General features: G+C 47.4%; 1 protein-coding gene across 1 annotated transcript in view; it reads right to left on the bottom strand.

Annotated features, from left to right (window-relative positions):
- The window catches only part of LOC144120190 (uncharacterized), a 31,650-nt gene extending 20,325 nt beyond the window's left edge, over window positions 1-11,325 (bottom strand). The window contains exons 1-2 of the mRNA XM_077652609.1: window positions 11,160-11,325; window positions 8,727-9,001 (exon numbers count right to left, since the gene is read on the bottom strand). Coding sequence (XP_077508735.1) covers window positions 8,727-9,001; window positions 11,160-11,325 — 441 coding nt within the window. The remainder of the gene's footprint in view (window positions 1-8,726; window positions 9,002-11,159) is intronic.
- Between the last annotated feature and the right edge of the window lie 14,485 nt (window positions 11,326-25,810).

Genomic DNA, 25,810 nt, shown 5'->3' with positions numbered 1-25,810 from the left:
AAATGATTGATGGCGAGGTACACAGCGAGCAGTTCTCGATCAAATGTGCTGTATTTATTCTCAGGTGGCTTCAGGTTTTGGGATAAAAACCAAGAGGCTGCCAACTAGAGACGTGCTGCGCGAGAACTGCGCCGACGGCAATGCTTGAGGCGTCAGTGACGAGGCGCAGTGGAGCGTCAGGAACTGGATGTTTGAGCAAAGTGGCGTTTGCGAGCGTCTTCTTGGCAACAGAAAATGCAGATTCAGCGTCTTCAGTCTACTCAAGAGGCACAGCAGAATCTTTTTAGGTAGCCAAATTATCAGTCAGAGGCTTCAGAAAAAAGCTGTACTTCGGGGCATGGCGAAGCCTCCATAATGAAGCCATCTGAACCGTTTATCCTGTTTTTACAGGTTTTCCTGTGCCGTGCTTCAACTTTGGATCACGCCTCGAGTACGTGCTTTGTCGCTACAAGCTTTGAAGATAATCTTTTGCTGCTACCTGTGTGGAAAGCTGCCACTTGGGACGGACCTGCGCACGTGTTCCCTTCGACGGCTACTGCGGCAATCACTACGGACAGCACCAGCTACTTAAGCTCAGTCAACATCGAGCCGTATTGTGGGCACGGCGAAGCCTCCAGAATGAAGCCATCTGAACCGTTTATCCTGTTTTTACAGGTTTTCCTGTGCCGTGCTTCAACTTTGGATCACGCCTCGAGTACGTGCTTTGTCGCTACAAGCTTTGAAGATAATCTTTTGCTGCTACCTGTGTGGAAAGCTGCCACTTGGGACGGACCTGCGCACGTGTTCCCTTCGACGGCTACTGCGGCAATCACTACGGACAGCACCAGCTACTTAAGCTCAGTCGACATCGAGCCGTACTGTGGGCACGGCGAAGCCTCCAGAATGAAGCCATCTGAACCGTTTATCCTGTTTTTACAGGTTTTCCTGTGCCGTGCTTCAACTTTGGATCACGCCTCGAGTACGTGCTTTGTCGCTACAAGCTTTGAAGATAATCTTTTGCTGCTACCTGTGTGGAAAGCTGCCACTTGGGACGGACCTGCGCACGTGTTCCCTTCGACGGCTACTGCGGCAATCACTACGGACAGCACCAGCTACTTAAGCTCAGTCGACATCGAGCCGTACTGTGGGCATGGCGAAGCCTCCAGAATGAAGCCATCTGAACCGTTTATCCTGTTTTTACAGGTTAGTAAGCATGTAAAATGTTTTAGAAGTGATGATAGGTTCATCATTGTTCTGCCGTGCCCCGCAGTGTGTGCTGATGTTGTGCTGGAGTGTATTTCAATGTTGTTGATGCTTTCTGGAGATGTTGAACTAAACCCTGGGCCAGAAACTGTCGAGCAAATGTTTAGTAAACTCATGAAAGGGCAGAAAACTCTAATGGAAGATGTCAAGGAAATTAAAGAAAATCAGAGAACTCTTTCTAAACAACTAGAAAAAGTCAGTGCAAAGATCCATGAGATTGAAAATACTTTAGTGAATGTACATAAAAATGAAGAACGACTAGACTCGTTGATACAGAGCATGGGAGCCACTATCCGTTCACAGCAACAGAAAATAAATGAGCTGGAAGATAGAAGTCGCCGAAATAACGTTCTTGTGTTTGGCATAACCGAAACAGAAATCGAAACCACTGATGATCTCAAGAAGAAAGTGTTGCATGATGTTTTCCATGAACGCCTTGGAGTTGAAGTTAACACAGTGGAGCGGATACACAGACTTGGAAAGAAGCGTACGGACAAGGCGCGTCCAGTGATACTTAGACTTTTTGACTACAACGAAAAGATGAAATTATTTGATAACTGCCAGAAATTAAAGGGCAGCAAATTTTCGTTATCACATGATTATTCTCAGGCAACTTTGCAAAAGCGTAAGAAACTATGGGATAGTGCTAAACATGAAAAGAACAATGGCGCAAAGGTTCGACTCGAACGCGACAGGGTTTTCATTGACAAAGAAGCTTTTTTCTGGGATGACGAAAAGAACTGCCTTACGAAGGCAGAACGGCCGCTCGTAACTGATAGCGAAACAACGTGACAGTGTGAGACGGAAGAAAGGAATTTTGTACTGATAAATATCAATGCGCGCAGCCTCCTGAATAAAACCGCTGAACTCGAACACATTATCATGATTCATCAGCCAGATGTCATTGCAGTTACAGAAACGTGGTTGCGTCCTGAAATTGGCGACAGTGAGATTATACCGCCTACATATAGAATGATTCGGAAGGATCGTGCTTCACATGGTGGTGGTGTAGCCCTTATTTTTAAAGAAGGAATTGAATTTGTTCCCATGAAAGATTGCCCCAACACAGAGAGCATCTGGTGCAGGCTAAAACTTGGCGTTTCCTTCTGTGTCATTGCAGCGGTTTATAGGCCCCCTAACGCCCCTGTCATATTTCTTGAGTCGTTGCAAGACTATCTTTCAAGTAATGTATCTGCGAATGCAAGAGTAATCATTGCAGGTGATTTCAATTTGCCGCACGTGCGTTGGGAGTCGCTGGACATAGATACAACTGATGCTAAACACTGTGATGCCTTGCTAGACATCGCTTTTAATAATGATCTAACACAAATTGTTAAACAAGCAACAAGGATAGGAGCAACTAAGGAATCAATATTGGACTTGGTTTTTATAAGTAGTAAAATAACCGAATATGAAGTGTCTATCCAGGAAGGGCTTTCTGATCATAAGCTTGTCTTAGTCACCCTAAATCAACTTATACCACCAAAACATGAAAAAAGGCGGACTATTTTTGTTAAAGACTTTTCAAGAGCTGAGGATGAAAGCATTTTAGACTATTTGGAAATGTCTTTGGGCTCATTTGATGTGCAGGATGACGTCAACACATTGTGGAGAAAGTTTAAACGCATTGTCAACTTCTGTCTGAAATATTTCGTTCCCCATCGAATTAAAACTGTCAGAAAGCATAATCCTTGGATAAGTCGTAAAATTATCCAACTAAAACGCAAGATAAAACGTAGAAAACGCAATCGAGAAAAGAATCAAAATGAAATTTCGCGCCTTTCCTTGATGCTTAAACAGATGTTGATGACAGCGAAAGAACAATACTTTTCTGAAAAGCTAACAGAATTTATGAAGACTTCCCCACAGCGTTTTTGGCGTCACCTTTCACCCTCATATGAACAAATGAAGTTTATTGAAGTGGATGGTCATGTTATTACTGATCAAGCAGAAATTGCTAACAGGTGCAATACTTATTTTCATTCTGTGTTCAGCCACCCTATATCTCCGCCTGAGAACTCTAGTAGCGAAAAGTGCATACCGCCATCAGACATGGCAGATGTCACTTTGTCTGAGCAAGGTATATTTTTCCTCCTACTTAATTTAGACACGAAAAAGTCTTCTGGTCCTGATACTATTCCTAATGAGTTTCTTAGACGATATGCGGAATGGGTATCTAAATATTTACTAATCATATTTAAGGCATCTCTGGAGCAGCATTCTTTACCAAAAGATTGGCTCCAGGCTAGGGTTGTACCAATACATAAATCTGGAAACAAGCACATTCCCGATAATTACAGACCCATTTCTATCACTTGTGCCTGTTGCAAAATACTTGAGCATGTCTTGGCAAACTGCTTATCCGACTATCTAGAGGGCAACAACAAGCTAAATCCCAATCAGCATGGTTTCAGACGGAGGTTATCTACTGTTACCCAGCTAGTAGAAACGGTACATGATTTTTCTGAAGCAATGAACAACAGGGATCAAGTGGATGCAGTTTGCCTGGACATGTCTAAAGCATTTGACCGTGTCCCACATGATGAACTTATTGATAGGCTGTTCGAACTTGGCATAAACACAAATATTGTACGGTGGATACAGGCTTATCTAACTAACAGAACCCAGTTCGTGGAATTAGATGGCGCCAAATCAGACGTCCTGGGAGTGCCCTCGGGAGTCCCTCAGGGGTCTGTGCTTGGTCCCTTGTTATTTTTATGCTACGTCAATAATATTGCAGTATCTATTCCGCCCCCTGTTAAAGTCCGGCTTTTTGCGGATGATTGTTTAATTTACTCTGTCATTTCAAACCAAGAAGACCAGTTACTATTAAATTCGGCATTGAGCACTATCAACCAATGGTGCACATTATTCGGAATGGAAATCAATTATGCAAAAACTTCATTTCTTACAATTTCCAATAAAACGAAAAATATATTTTCTTTTGATTATGAAATAAACGGGCACTATCTAACTCGAGTCGACCATTTCAGATATCTAGGCGTCACTATAACTTCAAATCTAAACTGGCATACACACATCAATAACATATGCTCAAAGGCCGAAACAAAATTGTGGTTCATAAGAAGAAAACTGAAGCTTGCTTCCACAAAAGCAAAACTAACAGCTTATCTCACACTGGTACGACCGACACTGGAATATGCAAGCGTAATATGGGATCCACATCGGAAAAACCAAATTGACAGGATAGAAAAAGTTCAGCGAAGGGCGGCTCGATTCATTCTGTCCAAATATAGATCTACAGATTCAGTGACTGACATGCTTCATGAACTAAACTTGCCTCAACTTTCAAAGCGAAGGAAAGTTGCCAGGCTGAAAATGTTTTATCTGCTATATACTAACCACTTCAACTTGAACATAGGCGTTTACATGACACAACGTTCCTCTAGAGCTGTGAGATCTTCTCACAAAGATCAGGTCACACCCATGACGGCCGAGAATCAATTCATTTAAATACTCCTTCTTCCCCAGAACCATAGATGAATGGAATTCCTTGCCCCAGGACCTTTTACAAGCAGACAATCTACACCAATTTGAAACTTATCTGTCCCGTTATTTAAGCCTATAGAAGCCATTTGTCTTTGCTGTCAATCATTATGTTCTTCACCTGCGGTTCCGATCCTCGGTGGTCTGAAACTGAGTGTAATATTTTGAACATTAACCTACATCAGGCACTTGTGGCTTTATCTGCTGGCAAAATAATTGATGATTTTAAGTTGTATAAGTTTTGTACTTGTGGCTTTGTGTACTTGTGGCTGTGTGTACGTATTCAATTGTATGCATCCACCCTGTAACGGCCTTACGGCTCACAGTATCAATAAATAAATAAATAAATAAATAAATAAATAAATAAATAAATAAAGAAAATAAATAAATAAATAAAGCGGCAATGAAAGTTTAGGAGGCCCAAGAATCCACTCAGTTTATTTATGAGGCGTAGGGGCTGGAAAATCTTGATTGGCTTTGACTTTGCTGTCGAGAGGCCGGATACACTGTGGAGTGACAAGGCGGTCTAGGAACTCTGTTGTAGCTACGCCAAACATTTGTTCGGGATGACGACGAGCCCATATTCATCAATCCGGTGGAAAAAGGCGCGCCGATCAGCTTCATACTCAGAACCGGATGAACTTGCGACGAGGAGATCATCCATGTAATGAGGACGAAGTCCAGCCCTCGCGTAACCTCGTTGATAGCTCGCTGAAAAGTATCTGCGCCTTTGAGCAAGCCAAAAGGCATACGCTCATACTCAAAGAGGTCGAACGGTGTGGTAATGGCCGTCTTCTGAATCTTATCGGGCTCCACGGGAATTTGATGATAAGCCTTCACTAAGTCAATTTGTCAGAAGTTCGTGCACCCAGCCAGATTTTATGTGAAGTCCTGGATCTGAAGTAGGTGATAGCGGTAAGGGAAAGTGTGAGCATTGAGGGCGCGGTAATCTTCACATGGTCTCCAGTCGCTCGGATCTTTCCTTCGCACCATGTGAACTGGCGATGCCCAGTTGCTGGAGGAAGGGCATACTCTGCCGAGTTGAAGCAGGTGTTGGAATTCACGGTCAGCGATAGCGAGGCGTTCTCCAGACAAGCGACGAGGGGGAGCAAAAAGCGAAGGTCCCGAAGTCACGCTGTGGTGGGTGATCGAGTGCTTCACTGGTGACTCTCTGGTGTGCAGCTTTAGCGTGTTGGGAAATTCGGCGAGAACTTTCGCGTACAGCGAAACAGGGACGATAGCGCGAAGCCCGTTGCACTACCGGTGGAAAGTACGCCGTTGACGAAGAGGTGCGTGCTGAGATCTATGAGGCGATGAGCTTGCATGTCGACTGCTAGGTTGAAGAAGCTGAGGAAGTCTGCGTCGAGAACTTTTTGCGTGACGTCAACGATAGTGAACATCAAACGAAACGTGTGACGCAATCTCTGGTTAAGCGTAAGGGACCATTGACCGCACGTGCGAATGGGCGAGTTGGTCGCTTGAAGCGTGGAGGTCTGGTTGTTGCGACAACTATCTGCCCAAGGGGCCGCTATGGCGCTGACCTGTGTCGACCCGGAAGCGAGCGCCAGTCATCTTCTCTGAAACATAAAAGAGTCGGCATGCCCGTTCTCGAGCAACGCTTGCCACCGTCATTGGCCGGTCGCAGCGTTTCCCGACCCGCAACACGGGTGGGTGCACTTGCGAGCAGAGCTGCCGAAAGTACGGTGGTGTCAGCATACAGCCGCGGTCAAGGTGTCGAGCAGTGCTTCAGATGGTTGGGGCTCTGAAGAAAGCGCAGGTGGCGGGGAGCAGTGGCGTGACCGGAAATTCGGCGACGAACGGCGTGGTAAGGACGCGAGGACACCGAGCCGCCTGGGAAGAGCATCAAGTCGACCTTTGATGCTGGCAAGCTGGGAGTCTGCGGCAGTAGTTGGAGGCGGGCTGGTCACAGAGCTAATGTTGGAGAACCGTGAGTAGTCCGCAACACGGTCAGCGAGTTCAGCGAGCTTGTATAATGAAACATCACCCGAATCTGCGAGGATGGAGACAATGTGTTACTGACTCCGTTACTGACTCCGTTACTGACTCCGTTACTGACTCCGTTAACCAGCAATCCCTACAAGATAACCTAAATCTGGTACAAAACTGGTGCAACGACTGGCTAATGAGACTTAATATAAACAAATGCAAGTATATATCTTTCCACCATCGCAGTAATCCTCTCCTGTTCCCCTACTCTATCTCTAACGTTCCTATCGACCCTGTCCAATCATATAAATATCTCGGTGTTCATCTTAGTCATGACCTCACGTGGAATAGCCATATCGCGAACATTATTTCATCTGCTAACAAAACGCTTCGCTTCTTAAAGCGTCATCTCCACTCTGCCCCTCAGCATGCTAAGCTACTCGCATACAAATCACTAGTTCGATCAAAATTAGAATACGCATCGCCCATCTGGTCTCAGAAACAAGTATACCTTACTAACTCACTTGAATCAGTTCAAAATAGGGCAACTAGATTAATTCATTCCTCATACTCTTTTGATATCAGCATATCAGCTCTGAAATCGCAGTCCAATTTACCTACTCTTGCACTTTGTCGCCACATTGTTAGTTTATCCCTATTTCATAAATTCTTTCATTCCGAGCTATCAGAGGAACCCTATATCTGCCCTCCCCCACCACGCTTTTCAGTTCGCACCGGACATCAGCAGCAGGTATCTTGGCGACGAGCACGCACAACTTTTTCTTCATCATTCTTTCCCCGGAGTGCTAGCGACTGGAACGGCTTTCCCCATGAACTTGCTGCCATCACATGCCAAACTATGTTTCTTAACCAAATTACGCGTTTGCTTGCATCACGATAATCATTTTTCTTTGTATAACTCGTTCAATTTTTGTGTACTTTTTCTCTTGTTAATCTATATCTGTCCCACCCCTTATGTAATACCCTCACACGAGGGTCTTTAAGGAAATAAAGTGAAAGTGAAAGGAACAACTCGCGCAGAAGGGGGTCGTGCTGAACAGCGGAGTGTTCAAGAAACTGGTGCATGCGACGGAGGAACTGCGAAGGCCGGCTGTCACCCAGCTCTGTAGCGCTGAGGAGCTGTTGGAGTTTGGTGCGCTCCTACGCTGACTTGCGGTCGATGCTAGCCGCCTTCCACGTGTCGGAGTTTCGAGCTGAGTCCGGCGAGCTGATGACGTCCACTAAGTCCTCAGCGACTTCAGGAGGCAGAGTCGACACGAGGTGGTGGAACATGGTCTGCTAGCTGGTGATACGTCGCAGCTGGAAATGCGCCTCAACCTGCAGGATCCAGGCGCGGGAGCTATTGGGCCAAAATGGCAGCAGGCTAACTGGCTGAAACGCTGCCACTGAAGCACCGAGATGTTGAGCGTTCTGGGACGAAAGAGCCAGGGGGATGGGCGGAAGAGCCAGAGGAATCCATGAAGGAAGATGGGGTTGCGTGTTCGAAGCCGGGTCGCCAAATCTGTCGTAGCTAAGACGATGAAGAACCAGCTCCGACAGCATTGAGTTTCGTACACAGACCAAGTATGTGTTATAATAGTTTGCACCCCGTTGACCTTATATTTGAGGCGCTCCTACTGCACCATCATGTCTTGCTGCACTGCTACACACGAAGGAGAGCTGTTTGGCGGTGCATGATTAAACACTAGCCGAGGGGGCATTTTTCCGTCTCCTGCTAGAATAGTCTGTCTGTTCGGCCTGACTTTGTCCTGGAGCAAGCATGCCCATGCCCGTTCCTGCTAGAAATCATTTCCATCTGGCCCCTTCCCGTACACGTCCAACTGTTGATGATGGTACCTGCATTTTTATACGACGGCCAACGATTAAGTGCGAGCACCGTTGTCGAAGAGAAATTGTTCCAGTTTTTGCGGAAAGCCAAGAACCAACAAACAGCTCCGCTTAGTTCGCTGCGAAAACGACTTACGCGTGGTTCGTTATTCTGTACTATTAAGGATCAGAAAGAGCCGCACCTGGCGCGAGGGGATCTCCGTCATGGCGCGACTGCCTTCGTGCTTGTCGAGCGGAGGCAGCATCCGCTGCTCGTCGTCGGAAGAGGGCGAGAGCCGGCCGGGAGGCGGCAGGGACCGCGTCAACGCCAGCACCGAAGGAGCCGCGGAGATAAGCCGGGGACCCGAGCTGGGCACCTCAGGAGTCTCCAGCGCAGAGCCGGGCAGAGCAGAGTCGGACTCGGAGTCCTTTGGGCTGCTCCAGTGGGCCGACTCTCCGAAGGGCTCCGTCGAAGGGTCTGCATCCAGAAAAAGGAAGATAAGCTTCATTTCTTACACCTCATTGTCTCTTAGAATGCAGTGCATTCTATAGTAAATCCTTAAATATATATCGATGGTCTATACAGCAACTTCATTCACGTCGTGCGCCGTAGACAGTAGATTCGAAAACCGGCATTGGCAAGAATTCCACCGGTAAAATATATAAAAAAACAAATTTCGGTGGCAATAAGTAATCTGGTCTGATGTGCTGCCTCATGGCAGCAAACTCCGAAGGCCAGTAAGGTGTGCTATCGAATGTACAAGCAGCTAGAAAGCTCCACTGAGAGGACAAGAGAAACCTGGCCGCTGACCAGAGCAGAACTTGCCCTTGCCCACTCCTCTCATGCAGATCTATCAGCCTCCGTTCCCGAGTCTTAAGAGAAAGAGCAGCTACTCGTCAAGGCGGTGGTTATAGGCCTACTCAAGGCACGGAGAAGGTAAGAATATTTAGGCCCGGACAGGCGGCGACTGAAACCTGTGCCTATCAATATTTAACGCAAGCAATTTAACCAATGAGGTCTGTCAAGCTATCACATTTGAGGAGGTATCAGCAATACTTGGGATTTAATAGAGCTTCGATACGTTATACCAGTTTATGGTGCTAAAATGCAACTCCGGTGTTTTGTTTTTAAATGCACGCATATTATTGAAAAATTTTCTGTAGGTCCTTTTATAGCCGTTTTATAAATTCTGCCAAATTTGGAATCTGTGCAGCTGAGCGAAGATTTGTATTAGAGCAAATAACTTATATTACTTCTCATTCCTGAACTAAGACAGGTCACATCGCATCTGTCAGATCACGAGCTGCATCATCGTCGATAATCTCTCTGCATTTGCAGAAGAAAAAAAATTCGAGTTTTCTTTTAATAATTTTAGACAGTAATAACTGAATTGCATGCAGTTGCTAATTCAGCTGTTCAAAGCGCGCATATGCAGTTCCGTGATGGTGTTGGTAACGTCCTGTGCTGGTCGAAATTCAATTTATGTTTCGGTTATGAATGCTTGTGTTGCGCTTTTTTATCGAAATAACTTACTAGCGAATGAAACAGAGAGAGAGTGGTAGAAGAAATATGGTTGGTATGATGATTAAAGGAAAATCCTGGAAAATCATCCGCTGTCACGCCATAAAGCGCAATCTAGGATAGTCGGTTACGAAATATGATAAAATGTTGTGTAGCATTTTTGACCCGTAAAAATGTGGCCTAGAAATGCCGATCGGTATTTAAGCATTCAGAAGAGGTAACAGTCTTCGTAATTATGCCTAAGTGCAAATTGAATGTACTGCAGGGATGCACTGACGTTTGGTTCTAATGACGAGATGGACTAGAAGGTCTATGATGGCGTCGAATCGGTAATCATTAAATAAGAACGTAACACACTTCATAGCAGTAGGTAGCGAAGGTAGAGAAGAAACCGACAGGATACTAGGCAACTATGGAACAGATCCCGGCAATAGCAAGGAAAAGGATTCGGATTACTAGCCGAACAGTGAAAGTTAATAAGTGGATTGTGGGCGTCATAAAGAGGTATGTTATGAAGAGGAATGAAAAGTGCAGAGAACTCCTGACAGCGCCAAAGATATCAGTGGCGGATGGTTTCTTTGTTACGTTTTGTGAGAAGGCAGGGAACGTTATTAAAAGCATAAGGGACATTCAACTTTACCTTAGGGGTGTTGAGAGATAGAGTTCATTGGTTGGCGACCTCAGGAAGGGAAGATTTCATTACTTGACCAACCAGTTTTTAATTTAAGTGAAGTCACTTGGTCCTGACGTCCCGACGCTTTCGACCAATCAGACTTTTACGGTCACAGCGCGGATAAACGTCAGATTTTCCGCCGAACGAGACACTTAACGCCATCCTGTTAATAGATCACAGGAGTCAATATACCTAGGATAGGCTGAAATCGCCTAACCAGTGCTTCCTACATGCGTGGAGATGGTGAACTAGACGCTACCACTATGGCCTGGTTATGCGATTTGGAAATGCCTTGGATTCTTAACGTAGTATTAGTGTCCGATTGATGTCATTTCCTTTCACCTGAAATACAATGAAAAAAAAGAACAGCAGCGCATCGGTGGAAACCGGTGAACTATTTATCCTTGCAGAAGTCGTAGTATCAACTTAAATGGTACTCACAAAGCCGCTTGACCGGATACCCTGTAGCCGCCTCCTTCGGTACCTCACTGAGACAAACACTGGCCTCATCCATCGCGCCCGCAGAGTTCTCTGTGTTGACGGCCAGTTGGTTGGTGCTGGAGACGGGGCTTTCGTTTGGCCACGCGGCGCTGATAACGTTGCCCATCGAGTCAGCTCGTCGAGAAGGACCGTGAGACAGCATGGAGGCGAAGGTATTTTCTTCTTCTGGTTTCATGTGGCACAAGCGAGTAAATACATGTAATATAAAAAATACGTTTGCAAAACATCCACGAATCAAATGAAAGGCGCAGTGAATTTGAAGAGAACAGATTCCTATATTGTGTTGTGGAAATGTTGATAATTAATATTTCTCTTAATTCATAGAACTGTCCACGTGTGAAATGTGAATATTCTAGTACAGTGTAGCATGAATCCGCAAAGGCAAGGAGGACGAGGAATAAACTTAATGTCGAGCGGCCATCCGTTTCTGCCATGGAAATGTGCTGCTGATTAGCCTGTCTACAGCTCCCGATACTTAGTTGATCATCTGATGTGGGTATATGCCTTTTTTTATCAGAGCAATAAAAACGACCTTGCGCAACAACAAAGAAAACTGGCCTTCGCCTGCAACTAGCTATTTTTAGATTCCATTGATACGCTGTTCTAAAGCGATAATAAACAGGAAGCTAAAAAAACGGCAAGGCAGAGACTCTGTGACCCAGTTCCTCGCGTCTCCTTGCATCATCTCGAAGCTCGTGGGCGGAGTAAGGAGGGACGTCAACAATGGAAAGATTTGCTCACGCTGCATAGTTACGACCGGCAGAGGTTAAGAACGAACACAAAAAGGACGAGTAACACAGTTAAGCGCACCGTACCAACTCAAGGTTTATTCTTCCATTTATAGAAAACATCTAGAAAAGAAAATGCGTCTCTACCATACATATGGGAGGTAAAAGCACTTAGACTAAAAAGCCATGAGTGCATAAAGGACTGGATGCGATTTAAATGTTACCTCGTGTGTATTGATCGGCTGCATCATCATCTGCATCTGCATCATCTGCATGGCTCTAAACTCAGTCACCCACAACAGTGAATAGTCAACGCCTGCTATCACTATATGGAGTCCAAATACGAGTCCTGTAGGAAGTTTAACAGAAGGCATGAAGCCTCTTTTTTCTACACGTCTGATTTCCGCGCGGTTAGAAAATGTTCTTAAGGGAAGTTATATAGAATCCTGTACAACACCCACCTTTCCGCGTTCTACACTGGTCAGTACATAAGAAAATGTTCTATATTAGCGCGCACACCACTTGTAAAACACAGCGGAGACGATGCCAGACCCGTCTAATACATCCACGCAGGGGTACGAGCAGAGCCCATGCGAATGCGATGATGCAATATGGGCTCAAATTGTTTTAGTTCCTTGGTCACAATGGGTTCTTGGGTGAACTTCACAGAGTTATTAAATGGCCCAGCACCGTTTCTCTGAAGCGTATCTTGGCATCTTGAGGGACCCTTCTCGATGAATTAGCTGACGGCGTTGTATGGGAGAGACTGTTCGCCACCCCGTTGCGTTTTATGGTTTATGGGTTTTAACGTCCCAAAGCGACTGAGGCTATGAGAGACGCCCACCTCGTTGCCTATGAGAACTATATGTGAGGGCACCCATTGGAATGGTATGCAGAAGCCTCTGCAGTGTAGATTATGCACCATCCGTAGAGATCTAAGAGACAAGGCATCACTGGGAACCCGTGGACTGATGTCCAAATGACAGGTTTTGAATCGGTCAGTCACAACAGATTGAGCTGGACAAGGCCCTATCTTGCTTAAAGTCGACTCAAATGCAACGCATTCGGCCGTTGTAAAGGGCACGACTTCAGTAAAACATACAGACCAGGTGGTATTCAAAGAAGGAGTGTGAAAAGCTGGTGCACTAGCGGCCTTATCCATGGAACCTTCAGTGAAAGTTTGAAGATGACGAACATACTCTGTTTTTAAATGTTCGAGTGCCGCCGCGGTGGCTAAGTGGTTATGGCGCTCGGCATCTGACCCGAAAGACGCGGGTTCGATCCTGGCTGCGGCAGTCGAAATGCGATGGACGCGAAATTATGGTGGCGCGTGTACTGTGCGATGTCAGTGAACGTTAATGATCCCCAGGTGTTCAAAATTTCCGGATCCCTTCACTACGTCCCGAGTCGCTTTGGGACGTTAAACCCTCATAAGCCATAAATGTTCCAGTACTAGAGAACGCGCTGGCGCCAAAGTAGAATTGCGCTTGGAGCGCATGTTAGGAATACGGACCGTACATTCAAAGCGCGCAAATGACCAGGTTGGACGCGCGTGCGCGTCAGCAGCCTTTTCCGTTTGCGCTCCTTCATTGCTTCGCGCGCTTTATGCATTGCAGACCCGGCTTTTTTCAGCTTAGTATCCCTTTGTCAATCCTGTTCTCGGTGTCCAGATTGTCGGGACAGCACTGCTTCATCGTGTTCGGCACACGTGAAGAAATTGTTAGCACACCGACAAGAGGACGTGCGGGAACACTGCAACGACAGTCCCAGTGCGGTTGCGACATATTTCTGCTACATCGTTTTCCCGCAGACATGGAAATTTCCAGCAGATGCTTTGCGTAAGCGGAAATGTCTTCATACCACTTATGAACTCTCGGACATGTTAAGCCCATTTCATAAATGACAGGCGCACGGAAGCAAATCCGGTACACATGTCAACCTGAGATGCAAGCTCAGGGGAAATAGTTTGTATATTTTTATTGCATCCTTCATTTTTTATCTAGTTGTTTTTGTTACCATGGAAATACTGAGACCATGCCTCAATAGCTATGGTAAACCTCCAAGTTGTGTTAATTTTGACATGGTTATTAGTGCTTTGATCAGGCTGTCGCGCCAAGACTTCGCAATTTTGGCACGTCCGCAGACGCTAACTCAGTACATTGCAATAGGAATATCGGCACAAAATGAGAACTGCAATTTTCAGGCCACACCTTTACGCTATCCACTAGCTGGACGACTTCTATTGAATGTGTGTCAAATTTTCCACCTTTAAAAAGGAACTAACTTAAGAAGATGATGCAGTAAATGTCGCAGTAACTTTATATATATGGCCCGTAAAATCTCGGCACTAATTTTGTTTTCCGCATGACACTCAAACGTTCGTGACCTTACTTCTGTGCCCTATCCGAATGCTGGTTTCTCACCAACGGCCTTTAAATTGGAGGCTTTCTGCGGACCTTGCTTCAGTCAGGACGAGGTGAAGAAATGGTCGTCAGCGCACATTCAGTACACCTAGATGGATGAGGCAAATCAGCAGCCAAGTGCTATATGGCATATCTCAGGAGGCATAAGGCATGATGTAGAGTTTTACGTACACCGGGAGGAGACGGCAAAGCTCCGGAACAACGACAAACATGGCGCATGTGATTTGGCTCGCTCAACTTCTAATTTTGTCGTGCGATATGACGGTAGCTCAAATTTAAGCCGTTACAGGCGCCATGTTGAGATATGTACACGAAACAGCACGCACTGCACGATGATCAGTGCGCGATGCAGGTATACTGAGGCGAGGCGTAGCAGATCTGTACCGCGCAGTCGTTAGCTGCGCATGCGGTGCCTTCTTTGTGCGGTTGTGTTCACAGTTGCAATTGCAATTAGAGTTACAACTTATGGAGGTCGGCCAGGAAGGTGACCGCGGCCACATTTATTAGAGGGCTGCTAGAGAAGAGACAGCAGCGTAGCAGCGACGGCAGCGTCCGGCCGAAGCCCAAGTCCGGAGCGTTCTCTCGCGTCCTAGCGACACTTTGTCCTCCTCGGCATTTCGCCACCACCGGGCGCGCGGGTCGCTACATACTCACAACTAGATATACATGCTCTAGAGGAGATAAAACACAGACACCTCATTAGTTACCGGTGAACCGGCTTTCTACATCGCGCTAGCCGCTATACCTGCTGGCTACCGCTAACGCAATGCACACTGGAAACACTTACTGGGATGATGTCGTACGTTGGCTCAATTACACAAATCGAGCCATAATCTCAGTTCATTAATACCTCAATACACCATGCTCCCGGGCAGCGTTCGTAAGTACAAAGCGGTAGCTGTTGCTCTAACGCCTTGCGCAAAGCCCACATAAGTACTGGTGCGGGCTTAAAGGTATTGCTCACACGGGGCGTTACAAGCAAAGTAAGATGGTAAGATAGAACGGGAGAAGGAGTTTTTTTGTGGAAACAGGAGCATGCCGCGGGATGATTTGAAGGGATCACGAACGATGGTCAGCGTTCCTTTGGGGATACAGAATCTCCCAGACCGGCCAGAGTTTGTCCAAGAAAGCTGAAGACTCCTTTTGGTGACAAAAGAAATGGTTTGGCCGCATATCTGCAATGATTCGAGCGGATAGCTTTGCGGCAAGGCTGGGAAGGCAGTGAATGGGCCACGGCATTGAGCATGTGTTTAGTTGGGGCGGCACTGAATGCGTTTGGGAGGATGCCTGCTGCTGATTCCATAGACTACCAGAAAATGAAGAAGGCGCTCCTGCAAATTGTAAAGTTTACGGCAGAGGGTTTTCACGAGAGATTTCTCACCGCGATCACTGAGGATTCTGAAGTCGCTAAGCAGTATTCCTGCAGGGTGACCAACTATTTCGGTAGATGGCTTGATATTGCCATAGCACCAACTCCAATAGTGGCGCCTATCGCGGGTAAACTGTATTACCTGCTAGTTGGCAAACCTTGACCCATCTCGGGGCTTGATGCCTCCTCGTCTTCTCTCTAGCTGCCTGCTGCCTTGCGCGTACAAGTAAACGAGCCGTGCGCACGTCAACCGTTCCTTGGTGACATATTTGATGGAGGTGCTGGGTTCAGTTTATGTACGCTGAACTCGGGGACACTCTTGACGTCAGTTCTCAACGCGTGGCTACAATCCTGTCCACAAGGCGAGCCGCCGCCTGCGAGGCCTACAACCAATTTCGGCCAGCTCACAAGATCACTAAAGGCCATGACGTCCGCTACGGCTAGTCAGACAACTCAGCATTCCTGGAATGCCCCGCCGTTCGTCCTTCACACACCTCGGTCGCCCGCATCACTCCACGGTGAGAGGTTTGAGAACGTCGAAGACTGGTTGGCCAGCTTTGAAGGTGTGGCGGGCTTCAACGAGTGGGAAGGCGAGCGCAAATTGCGGAACGTGTACTTCGCACTACAGGACTCGGCCAAGACGTGGTATGAGAACCACGAAGCTTCCTTCACTAACTTGGGGATCTTTCGCCGAGAGCTTTTAGCAACGTTCAACACCAGCGTACGAAAGCAGAAGGCTGAAATCGCCTTGCAATCGAGGTTGCAGCAGCCGAACGGGAGCGTCGCCATGCTCATTGAGGACATGACGCGACTCTTCAATCGCGCCGACCCTGCTATGCGCGAGGACAAGAAGGTGACGCAACGTATAAAATAGCGCAACATCAGACAAGAACAAGAAAGAACACACACGAGCGCTAAGTTGCAACAGTTTATTACAGAAGAGAGCCTGTAGATATATATGACATGGCAATACATTGCGCAAGCGCGGCAGACAGTCAATAGTTGGTGGCTTCTGAGGTAATCTAATTCCTTACGAGACAGCCCAACAGAGGGTTTCTCTATGCAGTTATCGCGGGACTAAGTTACGCGTCTTTGACAACCACGTAATAATCCCGTCAAGAGCTAGCATGTTTGTCACCGTAGATTGCGACAACATTACCGGAACTCGTGGCATCGCTGAAACCAACATGTCGCGGGTCCTTGCTCGGCAAGTCTGTGTTGCTCACGGAATTGTTGAGCTGAAGAATGGCTGAACCAAATTCTTGGTAACCGATTTTGGTGTGAACCTCAGTGTACGCCTGACAGAACAGCTATTGCCTATTTAAAAGTACCCAGCGAATTTGCGGGACATCACGCTTTGTCCAAATCCTCGGCATCAGTGGAGGCACCGACCACTCCCATAAAAACTGACGTGAACCCGAACCTCTCGTCTAATCAGAAACGCTGCCTCCAAAGCGTTATTCAGTCTTTCATTGACTCCTTTGCCTCGACCTCTTAGGTTAGGCAGACACCTCTCACAAAGCACCGCATTATAGTCGACGCCAACCAGCCGCCGTTATGTCAGCTGCCTAACCGGATCTCTTCGAAGAAGCGTGATGCCTTTCGCCGCCAAGTTCAAGAAATGCTCCAGGACGACGTGATATGATAGAGCCGTAGAGGAGCCTGAGGGCGTCGCTTGTGGTTCTAGTAGCAAAGAAAGATGAAACACTACGAACCTGCGTTGATTACCGACGTTTAAGCAAAGTCACAAAAAGGATGTTTATCCCCTGCCGCGCACTGATGATTCCCTAGATCGGCTGCGCCACGTCAAGTACTTCTCATCGCTAGATTTACGAATCGGCTATTGGCAAATCGAGGTGGACGAACGCGACCTGGAAAAGACCGTCTTTTTTTCACCGGACGGTCTGCACGAATTCCGAGTGCTTCCTTTCAGCCTGTGCTCGGCTTCTGCAACCTTCCAGCTGATGATGGACACAGCTCTTGGTGATCTTAAATGGCACTCCTGTCTCGTGCACTTGGATGACGTTGCCATCTTCACTGATACGTTCGAAGCGCACCTGAGACGCCTGCGCGCTGTGCTCGAAGCAATTCGGTCGGCCCGTCTTTCCCTGAAGCCCGAAAAGTGTCACTTCGCTTTCGAAGAGTTGAAGTTTCTGGGCCACATCGTGAGTGCTAAAGGGGTTAGCTCCGACCGCGATAAGATCCCCGCCGTGGCTGATTTTCCTGAGCCCTCCGATAAGCGAAGCGTGCGCCGCTTTCTGGGCCTCTGCGCCTATTATCAGCGTTTTGTGCAACACTTCTCTCAGATCGCTGAGCCCCTCACACGCCTCACGAAATAATCCGAACCGTTCTTCTGGGGTCTGGAGCAACAGAAGGCCTTTGAAAACCTCCGAACTCGTCTCCAAAGTACGCCCATCGTTGCACACTTTGACGAGTCGACCGCCGATGAACTGTACACAGACGCCAGCAACATCGGCTTCGATGCGGTCCTTGTGTAGTGTCAGGATGGTCTCGAGAGCATAATCGCATACGCGAGCTGCACCTTGTCACGATCTGAGGCAAACTATTCCACCACTGAAAAAGACTGCCTGTCCATTGTGTGGGCAGTGACCAAATTTCGCCCGTGCTTATACGGCCGCCCTTTCAGGGTCGTAAGTGACCACCACTCGCTGTGTTGGCTGGCGAACCTCAAAGATCCCTGCAAGCGCTGGCACGCTGGTGCCTTAGACTTCAGGATTTCGATGTCACCATCGTCTATAAGTCTGGTAGGAAGCACAGTGATGCCGAATGTTTGTCTCATGCTTCTATCGAGGACCCCGACGATGATTCAGTTTATCTTGGCGCCATTTCCATGTCCGTTCTGATTGAACACCAAAGAGATGACAGTGAACTACGGCCCCTCATTGAGTATCTGGAATTAAGCGCTCGGTCCCCCACGAATATTCTCACGCGGACTGTCGTCGTTCTGTTTAGGTGACGGCAACCTGTATAAAAAAAATCTACAGCCCGACGGATGCTCTTTATCTGCTCGTCGTGCCTATGCCTCTTCGCGACGAAGTCCTGCAGGCGTGCCATGACAACCGATCTTCTGGTCACCTGGATTTTTGTCGAACTTCGGCATGAATACGGCAAAAGTACTGCTGGCCCACGGTTGCTGCAGTTGTGAAGCATTACGTAAGAACTGGCCGCGACTGCCAGCGTCGCAAGGCCCCGCGACTAAGCCAGCAGGCCTACTGCAGCCTATTGATCCGCCTCAGGTTCCCTTCCATCAAGTCGGCATGGTCTTACTCGATCCATTTCCGGAGTCCTCGCTGGGTAACCGCTACTATGTAGTCGCCACCGGCTACCTCAGCCGATACTGTGAAACTAAACCTCTTAATCGTGGTACCGCTGACGAAATTGGGAACTTTTTTATCCAAAACACTTTGTTTCGTCACGGTGCACCCACCATCGTTTTAATTGATAAGGAAACAGCGTTCACATCCGCCCTTACGCCGGAGGTAATGCGCATGAGCGGCACCAGCACCGCAAGACAAGCGCTTACCACCCTCAAACGAACGGCCTCACCGAACGGCTAAGCAAGACGATCGCCGACGTGATTTCCGTCTATGTCGATGCAGTCCACCGGAACTGGGTCGCCATACTCTTACGTCACATTAGCCTATAATACTTCAGTCCAGGAAACGACACGCTTGACTCCATTTCTTTTTGTACATGGTCGCGAAGCCACAACTATACTGGATGCAGTGCTGCTTCCAGCTAACACTACCTCCTCTGTTATGGGTGCTGCTCAATTTATTCGTTGCGCTGAGGCCGCCCGCCAACTCGCTCGAGTGCGCATCCGTGCACCTGCAGGTTCTCGAAGCTCGGCGCTATAACCTCTGCCACCGAAACGTGTGTTACCAGCCCGGTGAACAATTCAAGGTGTGGAGCCCAATCCGCATGCGAGGGCGCTCTGAGAAGCTTCTACGCCAATATTTTGGCCCCTACTAGGTGCTCCGCCAGCTCAGTGAAGTCACCTACGAAGTTCTTCCCCAGGGAACCATTCGCTCCTCTAGACAGCCGACCTCCAAAGTTGTCCACGTCGCCCGGAAGATGCCGTACCACGCCCGCTATCGCCTCACGCATGTCTACACCGAACGCCAGACACAGGCGACTACCCTTGTTGTCCGGCCTCCGATTGCTGCCGCACCTAGTCGGTGTCTTTCAAGTAATGCCACACTACTAACTCCTATATTGGCACTGTATCACGGCTTAACTGTATTACCTGGCAGTTGCCAAGCCTTGAGCCATCTCGGGGCTAGATGCCTCCTTGTCTTCATCTCTCGAGCTGCCTGCTGACTTGCGCGTACAAGTAAACGAGCCCTTCGTTCGTCAACAGTTTCTCGGTGACAATATGTCAAACACAGAAAAAAGTTTAGAAGAAGTACTGACAAGGTGGTGACAGAGCAGTTTTTAGCACGTTGCAGTCCAAAGCTAGCGCTATTTCTCAAAAGAAGAATGTTGTGTACATTACAAGAGTTTGTGACACTGCAGACAAATTCCTCGAAGCTCAAGGGCTGAGAAATATGAGTAAGGCAAATGAGGAAGCTCAAAACGGGCCAGAGACAAATGCGACAAAACCAAGAGCCTATTGTGGTGCATCTAACGCGCCAGTAAGGTGTTTCTTCTGTGGCAAGGTGGGACACCTTGCAGTTGACTGTCGGTCTAGTAGCGTTGCCCAAAAGACACAGGTTGTTCGTCAAGGTTGTAAGAGAGGAGGACATATTGTGGATGAGTGCCGGTATAGAGCGCTTGACCGAGCTGCATGCGTGGTCAACTCCAGGGTAGAACTTGTCACGGCACCTGAAGTCCCACAGCTGAAAGGACAGCAAACGCCGCTGGAAAATGAAGCGGTGAGTGGAACACCCAAGTCGAAAGCAGCAATGCCGGTGGTGGTTGGCCAAATAGGAGACCGTCCTATATTGGTGCTTAGAGACAGCGGAGCCTAAACAGTTTTGGTTCGGAGAAGCCTCGTGAAGGACGAGGATCTTACAGGGGAAGCATCGGCCATCACTCTTCTAGATAGCACAGTAAGGTACCCTCCTGAAGCCAGGATTCTAGTGTCCACGCCATATTACAGTGGACAGGTAGTGGCAAAATGCGTAGAACAACCAATATAGGATCTCATCTTAGGAAACATTACGAGTGCAAGAAGTGTCGAGGAATCCGATCCCGAGTGAAGAATAATCGACGTTGAGGAGCTCCCAAATGAAGAAAGGCCCAAGACAGTTCAGGCGGGTGATGGAGCAGTCAGTTTCTTGTCGGCAGTGGAGAGATGAGCTGAAGAGACAGCCCGCTGAGCGTCCGCTCTCTATTTCTGCTACGATGTGTCTGGGCGTAACACCGGGAGAAATTGCAATTAGGCTCCGAGAGGACCCGAGTTTGAAAGCCTTTTTCGAAAGAGTTGGGCAAAAGGTGAAAAGAACGATTAGTCGTAGGTCATTGCAATACCAATTGGTAAACAGTCTTCTGCACAGGGAATGCATAGTTAGCTCGGGAAGGCGGGTCCAACAGCTGGTGGTACCGAAATTATGCGAGAGACAGTGTTATGCTTTTGGCAGGACGCCATTATGGCCGGCCGCCAGGGTGTTCACAAAATGGTGCCTAGAATCACCAAAAAGTTCTGGCCATGCGTCCCGAGTGACGTTAGCCGCTTTGTTCGCTGGTGTGATGCGTGCCAGCGCACAGTTCCAAAATGAAGAGTTGGTCCCGTACCTCTGTGCAAGATGCCAGCCATCGACCTACTGTTTCAAAGAGTGGCTATTGACATTGTGGGGTCAATCTCTCCAATATCAGCCAGAGGCAATATATATGTGCTTACCCTGGTGGAGTTGGCCACTCGTTATCCTGACGCTATTTCATTGAAGACTGTTGATAGTCTCCAAGTGGCGGAGGGTCTTGTGGAGGTATGCTTGCGTTGTGGGTTCCCGAGGGAAATCTTGAGTAAACGGGACTCGAACTTCAAGTCGGAACTAGTGCAGGAGGCTAACCGCCTTTTGTGAGTAAGGCAGTTACTAACAACGCCATACCATACCATGTGTAATGTGCTTGTAGAGCAGTTCTACAGCACCCTATGAAAGACTATAAGAAAAATGTGCCAGAAAGGACCTACTGATTGGGATAGATACCTCTGCTCTTTTATTCGCTTACCGCGAAGTACCGCAAATGAGTCTTGGATTCTCGCCCTTCGTGATATTGTATGGCAGAACCTTTAGAGTTCTAATTACAATACTCAATGAGCTGTGCGCTAATAAAGAGATTGCGTCAGATCTTAAGACAACATACACATACGTTCTTGAGTAGCGAGACAAGTTGGAGGAAACATGTGGGCTTGCACGTAAAGGCTTCCAAAGGGCGCGCGAGAGCTATCAGGGCTACTGTGACAAGAAGGCCCACTCACAGAAATGTGAATCCGGGCGACAGGGTTCTTATCCGAATACCCATGGAGCATAATAAGTTACTGATGCCATAGAAGGCCCCTTACCTTGTGACGGAGAAAATAACATGAATTATGAATTATTTAAAAAGAACACCAAGAAGGCTTTTTATTCAAACATGTTGAAAAATTGTGAAGTTCCCGTACGGTACGCGCCCAAGGTAGCATGCTCGGTAGTGGCAGAGGAGACAGATGATGTTGCCGAGGTGCCCATGTGCAGTGGGAAGAAAAGTGTAGCATGGAATAAGGTACTAATAAACCCCAATTTGAATGAACACAGAATATCACAGTTAAAGGCCCTACTCTAAAGCAAAGGGGATGTGTTTTCAGATGTGCCGTGCAAAACGGATGTCATTTGTTGCAAATTAGATCTCTCTACAGATAGACCAATGAGCGTGAAACAATGCTCACTACCTTCAGTAGTTCAAGAATCAATTGAAAATGAGGTGCGGGAGATGTTGAATCTTGGTGTGATTGAGAGGTTGCGGTAAGCATACAATGCGCCTCTGTTGGTTGTAAAAAAGCCCGAAGGTACAAATAGATTGTGTGTATTTTTTCTTCGGCTAAATGACATTAAAATACTCGATGCGGAACCTATACCAAGAGCGGATGTTGTATTGGCCAAAGTGGCCCACGAAAAGTTTTGTCTCAGTTTGAGTTAACTGAAGGGTATCGGAAAATACCAATGAAAGATTCGTCTAAAGAGAAGACTGCCTTTTCTTGCGCGGCGGGTTAATTTCAGTTTAAACTCATGCCTTCTGGTTTGAAGACAGCATCATCAATACTCACGAAGCTTATGAGGAAATTTTTGCTCATCTTCCAAAATGCAGAACACTATATTGATGAGATCCTTGTGGCAACAGATACGTAGGAAGAGCAGGTAATTACGCTGGAAAAATATTTGACAAATTCAGCAAGCAAGTTTGACCAAGAAACCGACAAAATGTGAGGTGGGCTTTGAAGCCATTTTTTTTTTCTCGGACGCAAGCTTGAGATGGGCCGCATCGCTTCGAAAGACATCTTGGTCAAAATGCAGCAAGCCCAGACAACGGCGACCAAGAAAGAAGTACAGTCGTTCTTGGGTTTAATGGGATATACAGGGACCTTATTCCTGATTATACTCACATAGCCGATACGCTAGTCGAACTCACTGAGATGGGTGCAAGAAATAAGCTGAATTGGACTGCTGAACATGAGAACGCATTCGTTATGTTAAAATGGCATATTGCAAAACCGCCCGTTCTGCTTCCTCTGAATTTGGGTAAAGAATTTGTTCTTCGCACTGATCCATCTGACACAGTATTAGGAGCCGTACTTTTGCAAGAGAATCGCGTGCTACATCTGGTATTTTTGCCAGTAAGAGATTATCGGCTAGTCAACGCAAATCCTGCACTGTTGAAAAGGAATGCTTGGCGGTGGTATGGGCAGTAAGAAATTTTCAGATTTATCTTTATGGCAGACTTTTCAGAAATCAAGCGGATCATCAGCCACTAAAATACATAACCGAGGCCAAAATGAACTATAGTAAAGTCATGCGATGGAGCTTGGCATTGCAAGAGTAATCATTATGGGTTCAATATATTAATGGCAGAGGTAACGTTGGAGCGGACATCATGAGTAGAGCCAACATAAAAAGCTTTAGATATCTCTGGGGTGTGTTTTTTAGTGTTGTTGTGTGCTTATACAGCGAAGCGTGTTGTGGACATTTACTTTTTTATTATGGACACCACACGGACAACGGCAGTTGTGTGTTAATGTTCCGTGAATGCAATTTGGTGTGCTGTGTCGGTGGTGTGTTTTTGGTGTGTGCTTGACACCTTCGGTTTGTTGTGTGCAGGGTCCAGAATCGCCACAGAAGATAGTCGGTTGGCTGGAAGGCTTGAAGATGTGGATGATGTGAGCAGTTTTTATGGAAAAACTCTTGAGAGAGTTGCCAATGTCACCTATGAGAGTAAGTTTGAAATAAAAGAAGGAGCTAAAGAATTTTGAAGAAGACAACGAGGATGACGATAGGCATGACGCGTATTGACCCAAGAATAAAGAAGATGAAGAAGAAGGATTCGGTGAGGTGGGAAGAGATATATGGTGGAGAACGGAAGACGAATACGACGACGACAAAGATGACGTGTACCACCGTCAAGGTTAAAAACGCACGAGGAATAGCGTGGCACGGGGCCGGGGAGAGGTTTGGAGAACAGAAAAGCGAAGGTTCTGGCGGGTCAAGAACACCTCGGATGCAAGAGAGCAACGCCGGTTACTGCTCCGGTGATCTCGGGTCTACGGTGTCGCACCATGAACTTTCGTTCCTGAGCCCGTTCCGAGAAGTCAACTGCCGACGCAACGACCTGCTACAGCCAGGGGGGCCTCCAGCGCTGTTGCCACCTTACCGGGTGGTGCACCCAACGCCAACGTCAGCAGCACCACCTCCATGGCCACTTGGATCGGGAGCTCGTACGACGCCGCCAGCGACGCCAGCCTGAGCACTTAGAACTGCATTTCGTCGCCTGCTACCTGGATGCCACTGACTGGACCCATGCAACGTTTTATGAGCCCCGAACAGTGAGCACGCACGCCGAATGCTAGTGGACTGGGTGTTCAACGGTCGTGTGTATTGGTAGTCTTGGTTTTTTTGTATTATTTTTGTTAGTTAGTTTTGTTTGCTAGTGTTTGTGTCACATAGGGTGTAATCAATGCGCGTCTGTTTGTGTACATCTGTCGCGAAGTCCATTCATTCGACCCGAGTATTCTCCGGGGATACGGGACAAACACAATTAATACATTTGGTTTACAACTTTGATCACGCAGTATTATCATTCCCATCAAGGGGAAATCTGCACCAATGATCACGCAGTATTACCATTCCTTTCAAGGGGAACGCTGCATCAAAATTCTGCAGACAGTTTACTTCTCGGTTCGCCGTGGAAACAATGCGATCGCAGATGTATTCTGTGGGTTTGCCAACCTAAAGTTAGAATTTAGTTCTTTGCCCGAAATGTTTATGTAGCTGTTGTACGACGCAGGCCCGTTTTCCCAATCAGCTAGCGGCTAGTATGTGGCGTGAGGTTTCAGGAAGGGTGCCTGACGTTCTTATAATTGTGCGCTGAAACTACGCTTTCCACTACATGCACGGTGGGTGCGCGTGATGAAATAACTTTATTTGCACCCGTCAAGGAATCAGAGGGCGAAAAAGACGAGTCTTGACCGCCGTCATCTTCCTCCCCTTTCAGCAGGCTGGGATCCCTTGGGATTCAGCGGTGTCCAGGGCCAGACGGATGACTTCTTTTTGTTCTTCTTCTTTCTGGCTGGCCGTGAATATTATTTTTCCTTTTAGGTTGATCAGGCAGGCTAGTCCGAGAGCTGACAAATAGGAGGCGGACCGATTTCACGCTAATGCCGCAGAAGTTCCCGGGGCTGTCACATGCGACGGATGCATGAGAGGTCTAGAGCGGGCAGAAAAAAATATTTTCTCCTAAAGTCTGCGGTATCTCTCGAGCTGAGGTAACTGAGATGTCTCCAAACCGAACGTGAAATCATGCGGAAGGCTGCACAACGTTCTCGCTGCGTGGTTGCTGAGTGATTCCCTCAACTGAGCC

Source organism: Amblyomma americanum, chromosome 2 (assembly GCF_052857255.1).
Source record: "Amblyomma americanum isolate KBUSLIRL-KWMA chromosome 2, ASM5285725v1, whole genome shotgun sequence".
Lineage (NCBI taxonomy): Eukaryota > Metazoa > Arthropoda > Arachnida > Ixodida > Ixodidae > Amblyomma > Amblyomma americanum.
This window is presented reverse-complemented; position numbering and strand designations above follow the sequence as displayed.